The 16,741-nt window shown below is 36.6% G+C and overlaps 1 protein-coding gene across 1 annotated transcript in view; it reads right to left on the minus strand.

Annotated features, from left to right (window-relative positions):
* Positions 1-16,741, minus strand: part of LOC134572839 (vascular endothelial growth factor receptor kdr-like) — a 162,343-nt gene that overhangs the window by 25,729 nt on the left and 119,873 nt on the right. Inside the window, exons 14-21 of the mRNA XM_063432080.1 lie at positions 15,128-15,274; positions 14,217-14,345; positions 13,930-14,036; positions 12,524-12,659; positions 11,366-11,470; positions 8,301-8,414; positions 5,227-5,315; positions 1,218-1,371 (exon numbers count right to left, since the gene is read on the minus strand). Coding sequence (XP_063288150.1) covers positions 1,218-1,371; positions 5,227-5,315; positions 8,301-8,414; positions 11,366-11,470; positions 12,524-12,659; positions 13,930-14,036; positions 14,217-14,345; positions 15,128-15,274 — 981 coding nt within the window. The remainder of the gene's footprint in view (positions 1-1,217; positions 1,372-5,226; positions 5,316-8,300; positions 8,415-11,365; positions 11,471-12,523; positions 12,660-13,929; positions 14,037-14,216; positions 14,346-15,127; positions 15,275-16,741) is intronic.

The following is a 16,741-nucleotide window of genomic DNA, read 5'->3' on the forward strand; positions in this document are numbered from 1 at the left end:
AAATTAAGGTTTCTTACCTCAACCAAATGTTACGGGAGTTATGTTGTGGTAAGATAATATTGACTTGTGGTAAACTATGATTGCCTCCATAATTGAGAAAGAGATCTATATCCCTTTGGGGGGAAATTGATCAAAAGTATTGTTTGCCATTTTTCACTTCTGGTTTTACAAATAAGGTTACCATGAAGTGTTGAACTCAATGAACGGACCTTTCTTGTCTCTAAATACAAAACAGAAGGTCAGAGCTAATTAACACAGGATTATTGGGTAGGCATGTTTTTATTCCATTTGATAAAGCCTGTAAAGGTGGAACGCGTTATGGACATTTACTTTTGTATATTTTAACTTATTAAAGGTTTTTTGGTCACCTCTTTGTGCCAATATCCTTTGTTATATGCACTTTCCCTGGTAATTTTAAGTTTTATACTTCAAGTAATTCCAAGGTAGGGATAATGCCACCAACGCTGTGTTTATAGAGCAGTCAGCCTGCTCTATCCTTGTAAGTATAATTTTACTTCATTTTATTAGAGATTACTCTATTTTATTGAGAGCACTATCTGTTGCCTTTTTTATTCCTTCCTGAGTGTGTGGACGTGGTGGACATTTGCTGAATATCCTTTAAAGCGGGGATTATACCACTGTACGCCCATACTGCTAGAGCTGGCTATAGCTCTTCCAAATGTGAGTGTTCCCTCATTACCTTTTCCTTATATAAAAGACTGTACTCAACAAGCTACGCTATCCCCTATCCCTGGCTTTTGTCTTCCATATTATCCATGGCCAAGTTGAATTGAGGACAGTACATCCTATCAAGCACTGACTTTTTCATCTTTGGATTATAAAAACTTTCTTTGTGAGACTTTTGCACCAGACCTATTTCTGTTTTTGTGCCAAATAAGTTGTACTATTAGTGTTTACCTGTGGCACAGCCCTTCCCTTTTCTTTTGTTCTTTCATGTCTCTAACCTGATCAGTCTATCACATAACTTAAAATGTGAATTTCTTTAATAAAGTATGTTAAATTAGTACAAAATAATGATAAATTTGAAGCACACATGCATATAATATTCCCCACTCATTGGATGTCATTGATTGCTTAATGTCAACCGTCTGTTGATGATAGTAACATATTGGAAAGTGATACCTATGATTGGTATACATGACTGAACACAGGCAATTGGTTGGTTTGGTGTATTGCGGTCAGACAACGATCTTTACCTTCTTCATCTTCTTCCGAGTCGCTGTAACTTTTGTCTTCTATAAATCCAGAGCTGGCAGAGCTTCCAGTGCTGGCCACACTTTCTAGACGCCTCTTGATTAGCTCAGACAGGTCGCTTTCTGAACCATGTAGTGCTTTTTCTGAGTCTTGGGACTAAAGGCAAAACAGGTCTACAGGTCAGAATATGGGCACAATGCATCCTTATATAAAAACATATAAGCAAATGAATCAAACATTGCTACAAATACATGGAGAACCACTTGCATCTTGAGCATTAGCTGACAGGGCCTTTCATTACACTGAGGTAGGCTGGCTCTCCGTGTATGCTGGATTGAAATGTGTCCAGTCAACAAACAGTCCATTCTGATGTCCATTTTGCACTTATCACATTAGATTAGTCTTAGTTCCCAGAAAACATCTCTGTGTCCCTGCATATCCAAGAAATATACAACTTGTAGGTGTCAACGTGAAATATTATCTGTTGCATTTTATTCAGAATGTTCAGAATAATATTTCCCAGTTGTATCTGTGTAAAGGTATTTGTAGGTCACTCTGTTCTCATTCAGGTATACATTTCAGTGGACGTTTTTGTGCATACTAAAAGAAAACACCATAGGCATGAATTGTGCATTGTAGAAGTAGATGCTTTTGTCATCAGTCAAAAAGCAAAGCAGTCGCACCTACTCAATCATTATTAATGTTCTTTTGTTTCTTAATGCATGTTTGCAAGTTTATTATTGTTTGCTTAATATACCTATATGCAGGGAATACATTCATTCCTATAACACCTGCTGGCTAAGGGGTCTTCCCTTACTCCCCCCTCCCCCCCTCACCCACTCTAATTGAAGTTACCCTCATGGTTATTGTAATGTGGGTGATAGCCCCTAAACTAATTGTATATGTCCTATGTTTATGATTCTCTTGTCGAGAAGAGGGGCACACAGCCTATTCTTCCCTGCTCGGCCATATACTAGCACACCATACTCTCCGGGGGTAGAAGGCTCAGTCAAACTGTTTCAAAGCTAACTACTGTTAACGTACACTGTACAAACTACGGATCATAATGGCAATAGTGTCGTCCTGTAGTACTTGCTATATTTTGTTATGGACCCTAAAAACGCACAATGCCTATTCCTGTTTCTTTTACATAAAAATATGCTGAACAATGTATACACTGATTATGCGCTGCAATGTTTACATCACTGCAAGTTTTGACACGTATACTGTCTTATCTTTGTCACCACTGCGCACGACAATTTTTTTTTTATATACATTTAAAAAAAAAAAAAGCAAAGCAGTCAGAAACATTCCATTTAGATTCTTTCCAAAAGCTAAACATAAGACAACATGGCTAATGTATATCTTTTGATTGTGACAGTAACATACTAAGCCATTTTCACAGGTTTCTACATTACAGGTTACAGACCTCTAACCTGATAGCCCACGCAATAAAGAAGAAAGAAGTCCAAGTATTCTTCCTAGTTTTGCTTTTGGTAGCGTAAAGACTGTGCCAACTTACAGGTAGAGCCAGTAGATGATTTAATACACTTTTTAGGCTGGGTGGGACAACCAAGTCAGCATTACCATTGAGCAGGAGGCCTGTGCACGTCATACGTAGAGAAAATAATAGCTTGTCTAGAAAGGGCTTTTTAGCAACGGTATTGCGGAGAGTAGAAGAGACAAAATAAACACTGAAGCAGAACTATTTATACATATGTCCAGCGTGGCTGTAGAGCCTTAAAGAGCTTATATTATAGTTAGTTAATGAATGTAGTTGCCCTTTAACCTAGTAAGTTCAATTATCTTGCAATGTGCATCATTCTTCTTTGGAAAAGTATGTGGTTAATGTTCGGCAAAGTAGACGGAACAATGTCAGCTTCTAAAACAAATTTGCCTTAATGTGCAAAAGTCAGAAGTAATAGAGGTTATTAGAGACAGCAGGCAAATACGAAGAAAGGACTGTTTCTACTCCTAAATGATCTCTATCAGCATGCAGTGCATTGAAAAACATTATGTGACTTGTAAAAACAAGCCCATAACATTATGCACAGGCTCACCTAAAGATGTCTTTTGTGGACAGTGCGACGCTCCCTAGTACTTAACCCTTTCTCTTACACCTGTAATGTGTTATTCTGTATTTATCTGATATGAGTGCTCGCACTGAAAGGGATACTGTTAAGAGTTCACTGTAAAAGATGAGCCTTTCCTCCCACTCCAAGACAGACATTCTCCAGTGAATCGGAATCTTTGATCTCACCGAGATATCATTGTTTGAGGATTGCCCAAACATTTAGAAACTGGTGTTTATTTGCAAAGTTTTTACAGCTGTAAAAGTGAAGCGCATAGCCTGATAAAACCTAAGCTAAAATATACTTGGCAGACAAGGTTTTTCAACAGGATCACACTCTTAAATCAAAATATTGCTTGAAGTTTACCAATGTATCCAGTTTTGACAAAATAAAATTAGTAATTTTCTTAAGGATATCCAGGGATAGATCTGCATTCGTAGAAGTTTTTTTTAGAAGGTAAAGAAAATAGTCTGTTAATGTATGCTAGTCGGCAGCACATTATATTCTGAGGGTCTGCTTTTCGTGAAACAGGAAGCAAGGTCATGTTCCATTACCTACACCATTCATCAGTTGGCATATGACCAGTAAATCCAGGTCTTTTGGCTGTGTTCCAGTTCTAGAATGCTGTTTTACTATCGAGAGCAGTAGCGCATTGCAATATATTGGTGCTGTAGCAGCAGGACACTCCTGTCTGCTTGGGTGTTCCACAAATCAGGGAGGAAAGGGGACTTATTAATCAGACAATATCACCCTGAGAGTTGACTCTACATGAAGGATGCCCAAATTTACAGTGTTCCTCTCATCAACGTCATAGCAGTAACCTTAATAATCTGATCCACAGCCATCTGGAAATTCTCAGTGGGCCCCAGCAGGAGTTGGAAGGAAAATGGAGGCTTTGCATAGGAAACTTGGCTACTCTCCTGGATAAATGTCAACGCATGCCATGAGATTGATACGCTAAATAGACTTCATAATGTAATTGTAAAATGAGATAATTCCAGTTCACAAATGTCAGTGTAGTTCTAACGCTTACTACTCAAATATTAAGGAACACTGAGAATAAATACAAAATGCCTAGGATGGAGTCACATTCTTCATATGGGATATTAAATAAACAAATAAATGTTCCGTTGCTCATTGTATTATAGTATGAACTGTAATGTGAGGGCCAACTATTCATTTTCCTGGAAACTGTCCAGTAAATAGAATTACTACTGAAGCTCTATTAGCAATAAATAGATGACGTTGCGATTTAGGTGTTTATTCTTCATATCTATGGTCAGGGCCCTAACAAGGCTTAATAAATGTTCTGAAGCTCTCTATGGATAGTGGTACCACCATCTACTACATGCCTCCTGAGGTGGAAGAGCTGGTCTCTGGGGAAGAGTAGGCCCTGCATAGGGGCTTACTCAGGGTACAGTGGAGGGCTTTAATAAATTATCCCTCATTTTTCAGTCTGTAAAACAGGCTCCTGGAGAGTGGGTAAAAGCAGAGATTTGCACCTCTGGCAGTGCATAGTTCATTCTTCCCTGCACTAGATTATAAAGAAAATGTAGGGTGGCTTGGGTTGCAGAGCTCCCAGTGCTTTTGGGATTAAAACCACAGTCACAACCAAAAGCAAACACCAAAACAATCACCACTTTCTTTAATATTACCATTGGTCATTTTTTAGACAGTCAGGGTCATATGTGGAAATTTCTATTAATATCTTCACTTTTTGTAAAATAAATGAAGAGGACACACTCTTAACACATAAAGCGTTTCAGCAAGCTAAAGTGCTTAAGGGATCTGAAAGGTCCCTAAGGATTCTAGTTTAATATATCAAACATTCCAAAACAGTCATTTAGCAAATCAAATTGTTCTTTTTTAAAAATCAGATCTAGCTGATGTAGCTCATGATTAGTACAATTGCATTGAATCAGTAACTTTTTTTTTTTACCTTATGTGGTGTAAAATCCCCTCGTTTGCTTCTTAAGTAATTGGACAAATTTCCATACTTGCAATACTCAACAATCACCATCAGTGGTCCTGCAAGTGACAAAGATAAAACAGAATTAAGACACAAAAGAATTAAGAATGAAATAAAACCAACATTGTGATTGAGTACACACATGTGATTTAAAGGCTTATTCCAACTATTGTAAACTTCTTTATTTTAGTTGTAAATTTCTGATTTGGCACTTGTCACTTATTCCCCTGTACCCACCCATTTTTTTAATTTATAGACTGTGAAGGTAAAAACATAATTTGAATCCAGTATCAGGCCAAGTTCTCGAAGATCCTTTCCACATCTTATCCATTGTCACATCGTTTCACCCTTCTCCTATGTGAGGTCCAATCAAATGTTTCTCATAGAGATGCATTGTTGGACCTTGGAAGCATGAGCAGCAACGTTCAATCAGCTTCTTCTGTGAGAGAACGCTACGTAACGCACATGCCCGCACGGTGTGTGTTTATGAGCGATGACAATACCGGAGTGACATTGTTTATGAGACAAGGCGTGAGGGTTGCTTAGTGAGTTGACAAAAGGAGGGGGAAATATCAATCACTATCAAATATAATGTAGGGAGGCAGGGATGGCTGTTATAAAAGAGGGAACATTCAGATAGCTTGAACCATGACCACTTCTAAAAGCAGACCCATGGAGGGTAGAGTAACCCTTTATTACCGAGTCTAAATACTGAGTCAATGTTCATATATTGCTTATTGAGTCCAATCTGATTGTAGTAGTTTCAGTAAAATTCCTAAAAGTCCTGCTGTGATTACAACATGGGTGAAGATTTTCCTTCAACTTTATGACAGGCCCCCAGCCCATACATTACTGCTTTAAATTAGAATGCAAGGACCATGTTGCTAATAAATAACACTTTATCATTAAGTCTAACAACGTCTCATCGGCTGACTTGATCATTGTCACTATAGACCAGAAGTAGGCAACCTTCCACACTCCTGTTGTTATAAACTAATTTCCCCATAACGCCTTGCCAGCATTATGGATATAAGTGCAATATGGGAGACTTAGCCCATAATATCTAGAGTATAGAATTTTACCTACCCCTTCCATACACCAATACAAGCAATGCAAGGACACTAATTGTTTACCAATATTCTAGACAGTAACTCCTGTTAAAACATACATTTTCTGGCACGTTACTCATAACAGAAGTACCTACTCGATCAGTGTATACTGTAAACGAAGTTGAAAGATTTCCTGCCCCTTTTACCATTGGAGGACATTGTGGCATAAAACGTAATCCTGGCCATAGTGCAGAAGCTCACGTGTCCATTTGTCCAAGCAAGACCCACATATAAGGTCAGCACCTACTTTATCACTGTATCCTCTATCACATTCCATTCTACAACATTCACGGTATTGGTGCTTTCTAAATAATGCCTAATTAGAAACATCTCTGAGCATCCCACGAAAAACATTAAGGGGCAAAAACACAGCTAATTATTTTAGGGATGTGTAAAATATATAAAATAATATTATTCCAGAGTTAAATCTGATTTGAGCTACTAAGGAGATACGTGTTTAAGAAGCATTTAATATGACAACAGACAGAAGAGCAACCTTCCTTTTACGGACTGTAGATAGCCCTAGAAGGATGACAATAACACCCTAACAGTTTCAGGTTATAGTGCCTACATCCACAAATTAATTATGTTGTGCTCTCGCGCCCCCCTCCCCCCAGCACTTTTTGCAAACCCTATCAACCATTCATACTTGTTCCCATACTAAGTACAATATTGTTTTGTACTCTAGGCTCTTCCTTCTCTGATGTAAGAAGAAAATTTATTTTATCTTTGCACTTAATAAATTAACTCTAAAACAAGACTGCTTCATCCAGATAAACTGGGAATTAATGCTATTTGGCCAAACTGCTGTCGTTTCTGAGACATATTTACCTTAGTTTTGATTTAAAGCAGAGCAATTCTTTATTCCAGTGGATTGGTCTAAGGGAGCTAGCGATTTACTCACTATATCTTACTTGTGATATCTTCATAACCTGACCTGTTGTGGAATACTAAGTATCAACTATGAACTCTGGTCTATGAACCAGAACTGATGATGAACCATGAGAAGGTACATAAAGTGTTGAGAAAGCATATTTTTGGCCAGAGTTCTGTTTTTCTCCAAATAAGGGGCACAATTACAATGCTGCATGCTCTTTGTATTTTTATACTTGGCATCAATGGCATGCTCTATATAAGCATAGTGCATATTAACTGCTTTGTGAACTTGACGACTTTCACTGTTAGAAATGCCTACAGCATTTTTAAGTATCAGTTATATATTGCATGGAAGTCTTTCTTTTGTTTTCCAGCATCTAAAATGCCATATTAAAGAGCATTCTTTATTTTTGTGGAAATCATACTACAGTCACTGATGCATAAGTAAGTACAGAACCATCTTTTACACAATCTATCAAATATGACAGGTACTATGACAACATGCTTACAAAATGCAAATACATAGCCCTCCTGTGCTTAAAAATCTATACGCAAGGGTATGTATGTACTGTAACACTGACAACACAGCTTCAAGAACATAATCAAATAACTTTGGCTATTTACTGCAAATACATTAAGTGTGTGTGTGTGTGTGTGTGTGAGGGGGAGGGGGAGATGGGGGTGCAAATTACTGCACACCTGCAGAACATAATTTTCCTAACAACCACCCATTATAATAATATTATAGTCACCCTATATTATTGTCCAGTCTCATCAAAAAAAGAATAAAGTGGTAGCTATTGTATCATGTGCGTGTAGCGTGTAAGAACGCACTTTGAAGAATCAGTGGTTGTTTTCCAACTGACCCCAGAGCATTTACTTAAGAATTCAGTAAATTGGTCGCAATTAATACAGACATGTACTTAAGTTATTTGTTTGGAATTTTAATCTTCAACTCCTTGGGCTCTAGACTTCCACGCACGACCGCACACTGTCGCTTAACGGGATGCTACGGCCTGCAGCCCCCAATCGGTTAATGTTGATCGTGCAATGACTCACCTCCAGGCTTGGTGCAAGCTCCCAGCAAATTAACAACATTCAAGTGGTGACCAATGTGGATAAGGATCTTCAGTTCAGACATTAAAGCCTTGCACTCGTTGTTTGTTGCACACTCTGCATAACATAAACAGGACACGGTCATCTTGGCACAATGGGATATTTTTACAGGGCATAAAAAAATCCTGTTTAGGTTTCAGAGAAAACATCATGAGACAAAAGAATAACAAACCAGGCCCATAAGAGGAATCTCAAACACAAGATACATTCTCAAGTCAGTCTCTTCTTCCTGACCCCACTAAGATGAAATATATTTAGTGACACAGCACACACGTACCCAACATGAATCCCAATTTGGCCAGAGAATAGAAACAATGATTATTCGTGACTTTACATAATCATTCTCCACTTAAAGGACAACTGTAACCCCAGAACTATTGTTTAATATGATAATCTTTTCATCAAGTTTTGAAAATAAATATATATATATATATATTTTAAAATATACCACATTAGAAATACTCAACACTACCTTTAGTATAGGACAGGATCCTTCAGCCATGTACATGCACCTTGGGTGGGACAGTGTTTGTAACCCGACAGTTAGTCGGTCAATCTATTTCATTTCAATACATAATGAAAGGATTATTATATTTAAAAATAGTTTCGAGATGAAATGGTCCTTTAACAACCACAAATGAGATAAATAATTCCATAATTCGGAATCTTTCGCTTTGTTTATCAGAAATAGGGACATCTGAAAATAAGTAATGAGGAATTAATTATTTTTGTTGGGAGAGATGGGCCAGATGTAGTTTTGTATTTAATAGATGTTTTGTGTTGCAGCTGCTCTTGTATTACGCTCCTACATTTGTAAAGCAAAGCAAAATAAACGTACAGACTCCTTGTATCATGTTCTCATGGCCTGACAGATTATTGCTGTACATGGGCAGGACGGGAACAATATATGTATTATCCCAGGCAATAAATGAAATGTTAACATCTGGTGTGGTTATCCACTAAAGAGCAAATTGGCAAAAAGTCCAAGTTAATTCAAAATGAGTTTTAAATCTTGGCCAAAATAGCCAGACCGAAAACACATTTTACCTATTACTCTGCAACTTACTATTGGTATTCACTTTTTTAAGAAAATGGTGTTTGCTTAAAAACTACTGTTTAAAACAGGGGTGCCCAAACGTTGGATCCCCAGATATTTTAAAACTACAGCTTCCATGATGTTTTGCCATTCTAAAGGCACGCAAAGGAGTTGGGAGTTGCACTTCTACAACTTCTGGGGTTCTACCTTTTGGGCACGCCTGGTCTAGAATATCTTGCTTAAATGGTTGCTCTAAGCACTGATATGAAGAGGTCATGGTGCCTGCAAAACTAGGGTAATTGGAATTCGAAAAAACTGCCCCACAGAGCACTGTGATTCAACAGATAGAATGTCAAGCAATGTAACCAGCATTAAACAAAAGCCAGCGCCCATGCATTTAAAGATACGTATGATAATATATATGTTTTCTAGTAACTGTTACCTTTTTAAACCCTGAGGCAGTAATCTGGAGCCATCAAAGAAAGGTAAGTATTTAAGACATGTGTATTTTTATCTTGCCATGAACAGACTTAAATTTAGCACATTTTTAAATTGTGTTTAAGGAGAGTAACTTAACTGTGCTTCCATTTGCAATTATAGAAAACACATAAAAAAAATAGATAAAAGAAATCTGCAAAGTCTAAAATGGAAAATAAAGTCCACACGTTTTTTTATGTGCTAGCAGTGTACACAGGCCATTATTAATGTAATAGTTCATAGTGAAATAATTCAATAACTTGAAGGGACACTACAGCCTAGAAATGATCCATTATCTTTTTTTAAAGCATAATATTAAAAATGCAACAAAATATATGCAAATACAATTTTAAGAAATCTGAAATATTCACTTTTGAATTTCCACCAATTTGTGCAAAACCACAGTTTTTACAGCCTCCATAAACCTCACATCTTCCCAAAACGAGCAAGTGATTTAGTTAATCATATTCACTTAAAGGGACACTGTAGGCACCCAGACCACTTAAGCCAATTGAAGTAGTCTGGGTGCAGTGTCCCTTTTGCACCTAGTGCTGCAATGTAAAGGCTTTGAAGTAGACAACCAGTCCTGTTAATTCCTGGTTTGTTTAGCTCAGTGGAACTTAACTCAAGAGGCAGCAATTGCCAAGAGCACCTGCCATGCAAAGACTTCTCATTAAGCTTCATTGGGTAGTCTGTGATTGGTCAGCCACAGAAAGTCTGGGTGGGGCTAGAAGGGGAGGGGTTGCAAAGGCAGCAAACAAGAGATCTACCGTTTTTTCAAGCCTTTTTTTTTTAACTTATAACCTTAATTTAAAAAAAAAGCTGAATAAAATGTGTGCAAGTTTTCATTTCAGGTATATCTTTTAAACAGTGATTTTTTATTTATTTTTTATTTGGGCAGTGGAGTGTCCCTTCAAGTATACAGAAAGGGTTTTAAGGGAGTTGTTGTTAAGTAAAAACGTTTTACTGCTGAAAGCTAACAACTAAACTACAATTGCCAGACATTTAAGGCATAATACTATGTACAACAGTATTTAATCAAAAAATACCCAGCACAACTAACTATAACTTGCCTGTGTGCAATATGCATGGGTGTCTGGAGTTATCCTTTAGACATGTTGTGTTATAGCAGCATTCAGCTCCAGTGAGGTAGCAGTGGGAAACCCTAATGAATCTAATTTGATGTAGCAATTTAACAATGATATGGCCAATGAAAGATGATGGTTTAAGAATGCAAGTGCAAGTATAAAAACTGGTTGGACAGCAGAATTCGGATAAGGAACATTTATCTTCATTTAAACACATGTAGACATTTCCCATACACTGATACAGGACACAGTGGAATTACGAAGATTTATTACAGCCCATTATTTAGCTGCTTGACTCTTGGCAGTGACAGCATAAATATCAAGATTTTTTAAAAGAAATGAATCCCAATTCTACAAGGATCTGTGTGGATTTCCTAATGACAAGAAAACCTATGTGGTAATAATACCTTTAAGCATCTTAACAGCAACTGTTTTGCAGGTTGAACACTTATCAATGCCAAAAGCAGAGGCTTCCACCACCTTCCCGAAAGCACCGTGACCCAGCGTTTTACCTAAGGGTAAAAGTCGACAGTGAAGACGTCATGCAAGGGTTAAGAGGAGTACCAAATTCCAAACATTCCCTTATTGAAACTATGCTGTCAAAACATGATGAGCCAACAAGTGTCTGTGTTGATCTGGAATGATGCCACATGGGACATTACTTAAAGTGGATGTGTTTTATTTATTTTTTATTATTTTTTTTACTTGCATTCTATACTAAGTTTTAAATAACACTGACATTATCATAATGTGTATTATTTAGATTATGGTTTCATCATTAAAGTCATAGTAACTGTAACTACAGATAAAAGTACACAGAACGGTTTGGAGTTTGCATCATTGACGTGTCTACATAATATTTACGTGTTGCTTTATGGATTAAAAGGATCCATTTTATTTACATAAAGCGAAGGAATGTGTAGGGTTCATCATGAAATTCACAGCCACGGAGCCAGTATGGAAAGATAACTCCCTCATGATAGAATTCACCATTTGAAGAATACAAAGATAAGCCCAATCAGTAAAAGTTCCAGAGATTAGCATGAAATGTGAACATGAATATAGAACACATGCACGTAAACAGATTGCAAGCACAAACTATCTAACTACGCCAGAAATGATCAGTGGTGGAATGTTTATAGTGATAGCAGGATTATTGATACGTATTTCTTAATAATATGTGACCGACCGTAATCATGCACTAGGTATTAAATACAATCTTGATAATGATAATACACATTCAGAATGTTAGCTACTGTGCAGAAACAGTAAAATTCTGATAATATATTAATTACATTTAGAGACACGATAGTCTGAAATTTGCATGGTTTAATATCATTGAATTGTTGCATGAGCCATACATTATCCAAAAATGATTATTTCAAGTGAAGATGCCCAGATGATTGTGATACATGAAGAAGGCCATTTGTTATAAAAAGGACAATAATCAACATTTTAGCTATAATTGATGTTCCATACAGATATTGTTACGATATTTCTCAAGAAAAGGAATGCTTGTAGATAACAGAGTTAAATGAGCAACAATTATCATATATATCACATACCCAAACTAAGCCTGTCCCGAGGAAATTCCCATTTGGTGCTGTCATAAGGCAACCTTTCACACTGCTCGTCGAGTGGTATCTCATCCGGGTCCATGATTATCGACAGGTAACCCGTCTTGATTTCAGATGCATGTGGCTGCAGACAAAGACAGGATGGAGATCATGAAAAAAAATTGTGTCCATCAGCCAAGCACTCAAGTCCAGTAATAAGAATATACAATGTACAAAAGCCTCCAAGATTATTATGATAACATTTGACCAGCAGACATCGACCCTGATGATTGGATAAAGATGGGAACCATTTTTGACACAAGAGGAATTCTTGCAATATAATACGTAAGCATTTTTACTTCTGCGTAGGTGAACTGTGCATTCAATCTATTATTCTAATTAGCATTTATATGGTGCCAAGATATTACACAAGGCTTTAAAATTGTAGAAAAGGGATATTTAGGCGTTAAGAGCCTGGTCAATCTATCTATAAAGATTTTGAATAATCTATCGGTTAGGTGTTTTGTCCAATGATCTGGTCGGAACAGGATTCAAACCAGGGTTACCCATTTCAAAGGCAGTGCAGTTACCACTGCTGTAACCAGCCAACTTGTGCTAGCACATTTACTCATTATGTAGCTCTACATGCTTGACAAGTTTCTACATGTGCTTGTGTGTACAAACATTCGTGTCTCATCTTATAAGACAGTGGGGAGAATACATCCTGCAAAACTTGACAGGGATTGTAGAAAGTCTTGTTCTTTATTTTTATATCTTTCTTTGTGACCTTCTGTCCATATCAAGTCCTTCTAAAACATTTATATTACAAGCAAATTTATTGTATAAAGAGCAAGCACAGACAACCTGTGGTCTGGAAATGTTTGTTATCCCGAAGAACTTTTCCAAAAGGTAAAGGTGTTTTACCAGAAAGGGATGCACTGAAATGTATTTCCTTTGAGAATATACATAGTTTGTACCCTACTCCATTTTAATAATGTAGTAACAGGGTCAATTGACCCTGTTAAGATATAATATTAAGTATGAACAGTTTAATAAATTTTACATTACAGGAATTATTTTATTATTTTTATATATATCATGTAGCCCCTCTCGTTGGGTCTGCTGTTGTAGTAACATTCAAGAAGGCCTAGGTCCTTGCTTTGTGTAAAGGAATGTTTTTTTTCTGTAGCCCACTTGGGGAGTGGCTTCAGCAGATTCCAGGTGGGACATCTGAGATCACTGTCCAGTTGAGTGTAGTTCTAGGAACAGCTAAGATACTGAACCTTCAGACTCCCAGGCCTCTGGTAGAGGACCCAAGAATGAAGAATAAATATAATACCCAGGAGGGGTGAGCAAATCAATTTAATAATTTATATATATATACACATCTGGTAAAACTTTATTTAAGGACTTACCTTTTTCATTTTACGTATAAATAATGTAAGGAGAAGCCAGAACAATGTGGCTGCAACCCCTGTGCATACAAGAATGATCACTTCGATGTTGGACTTCTCCTCTGCACCTGTGTGTAGAAATGTTCTGTTTACTGAAATGGCTTAATTCATTTTTTTGTATATTAACTAGTCTAGATCCAGATATTCAATCCTCAGAGTAAAAAAAAAAAAAAAAAAAAGAATGCTTAAGATTATTTAGGCTGATAATACCATATGTGGAAGAATTTGAGGAGGTTTTGTTAGCTTACCTTGAATAGAGACTTGGGCAGATGTTATTATTTCTCCCATCTCATTGGTTGCTTGACACTCATACAAACCCTCGTCATCTTTCTTTACTCTCTCAATAATAAGACTGTTGTTGTAAAGAAGAGTAATTCCTGCAAAATTAAATTTGCTTTAAAATCAAACATTTCTCACTAGACTTTGTATATGGAATGTGTCGCTTTATAAGTTCAATTTAACTAAATTAATAATTGTGCTTTTACAAAAAAATATTACCAAAAGAAAACAACAATATAATACCCGCTCAAACCCTTTGCACTTCCTCCATTTGCTCCAAAACGTTATCTTCTACAAGAACTAGGAAGTGGTAGAAAATTCTCAGCCAATCCTGCATCCCATTTTTATCAACTGGATTCCTGTGTATTTGCTGATGCAGAGAATTGATCTATTTTGCTAGCTAACAGAAATTGCAATGCTGCTTTTACTAGCTTGCAAAACAGCTTCATTTTATCATGTTAACACAACCATTCTCCCCCCCCCTCCCCCCCCCCCCTGGAATGCTGTACATTAATTTATATACAGTACAGGGTGCAGAATAGCTTTTATTTCTGACATCAGTGGGTGGGGATGTAAGGAACAGATTGAGAAGTGACCATGACAAGAGGGTCTGTTCCTAAATGTATTAAAGGAGCATAGTTGCCTATGGTGCCTCAAGTATCATTTTAAAAACCAAAGAAATGTAAGAGAAAACGTCAGGCAGTAATATTACGAATGTATTGTTTTGAGGGCGTATAGTGGTATTAATAGCATGGATTAATGGAGAACGTGATGTGCAGTGAATCAGGCCTGTGGTGTGTTCTAGAATATTGAAACAACATATACAATGTGTTCCATTTGGAAGGAACCCTGAGAAGGTGAAGGAGCCGGCGGGTCTTACCTGAAGCAGGTTTAATGATATAGCCATTTTTCATCCACGTGATATTGGGAACGGGAGTTCCATTCACTCGACATTGAAGAAACAATGTACTGCTGGCATTTACTACAATGTCTTCAAGATCTTGAATCACCTGTGGAGCCTTCTTTTCTGTTTAGAAAAAAAACACAAAAAAGTCAGAGGTTTTATCTGAAAGATCAATCCACGGAACAGTGTTTTCTGCAAGATATCATCAATGTAACTGTGCCGTGACTTTGTATTTGTTCTGTTTTGTTGCTTTGCTTTTCACTTAGTTTATTGTTATTTTTGTACTTATACTAATGAATAAGAGAGATTAAGTAGCTGTTATGTGCTGAAAATACATAATAAACACATTGTCAAAAAATATGCCTGTTTTCTTTCCACTGCTAAACATATAACACATAATTATGTGACTTACAAACATATTTGTACGGTCAACGTAAAGCTATGAGCTATATTCCACGAAAATTACATTTATTGAATAAGAGATTTTTGTATAGTTAATCTTATATCATTTCTAAGGAAAATGCCATAATACTAAAGAAAAAACAATAATAAATAACTCAAATTTCATTTTATTTAGGCCGACTGTCCTTTTGGTAACCTCAAAACACGTTGTACATTCTTATTTACTTTACTACAAAGCAAACGGAATGACATCAACCAATTTGTTAAATACTAAAACCACAATTACATAACATATGGATTATGCACCATGTGGTAACGCTTTCATCAAACAATGAGTTCAAAGTTAGAATAAGTTCATTACAGTTACACATGTCTGCACAAAAACGCAACTATAAAAAAACACAAGAATATTCTGCATTCCAGAATTATTTTAAAAATAATTACTCATTTTTGCTACATTGCCTTTAAATCGGAGACTCGGGTGGACAATAATAGTGGTTTATGGACTACATTTCCCATGATCAGACAGTCCTTATTTTACAAACATCTGGAATGCCAGGGTTACTAACCATTGGTCTAAATCATGTGGCCATTAGACCATAAATATAGCAGTGTATGAAAAAAGGGCAATAAATATCCACAAAAAGGTCAATTTTATTTAGTGAGTAAGCCCTTGTAAGTGCAGAGCTAAAAACAGACCATGAAATATGAGACGGGGAGAATTCTAACTAAAGTTAGAAATAATGACACAGTTGGATTTAGATCCTGCTGGTCTTCCTGGCTCTGATTTTGACCCCTGTCCTATAGCTTCAAGTGTTTTTATTTATTAAGGAGTTCCCATTTAGCACTTGTAACTTTACAATTTAAGTAAATAATCATGTACTTCAGGCAGCGGTACATAGATTTAATAGATGTACTGATACAAGAGGACTATGGAACCCTGCTCTCATATATACAGTTATATGCTAAATGGCATGTGAGCTTGCAATCTAATGGGGCAATGTGCATTGAAACACAATGTAGCAGGGATAAAGTAGAAAGAGTGAAATGTGTAAGAGGAATTCAAATGCATATGTAATCATACCAAAACATTATGTATAATGAATATGCAATCTAATCAAGTATATCACAGAATAAAATATAATTACCTTAATTACCTTACAATTATTAAGGAAATATGAACTCATA

This window comes from Pelobates fuscus, chromosome 9, assembly GCF_036172605.1.
Source record: "Pelobates fuscus isolate aPelFus1 chromosome 9, aPelFus1.pri, whole genome shotgun sequence".
Lineage (NCBI taxonomy): Eukaryota > Metazoa > Chordata > Amphibia > Anura > Pelobatidae > Pelobates > Pelobates fuscus.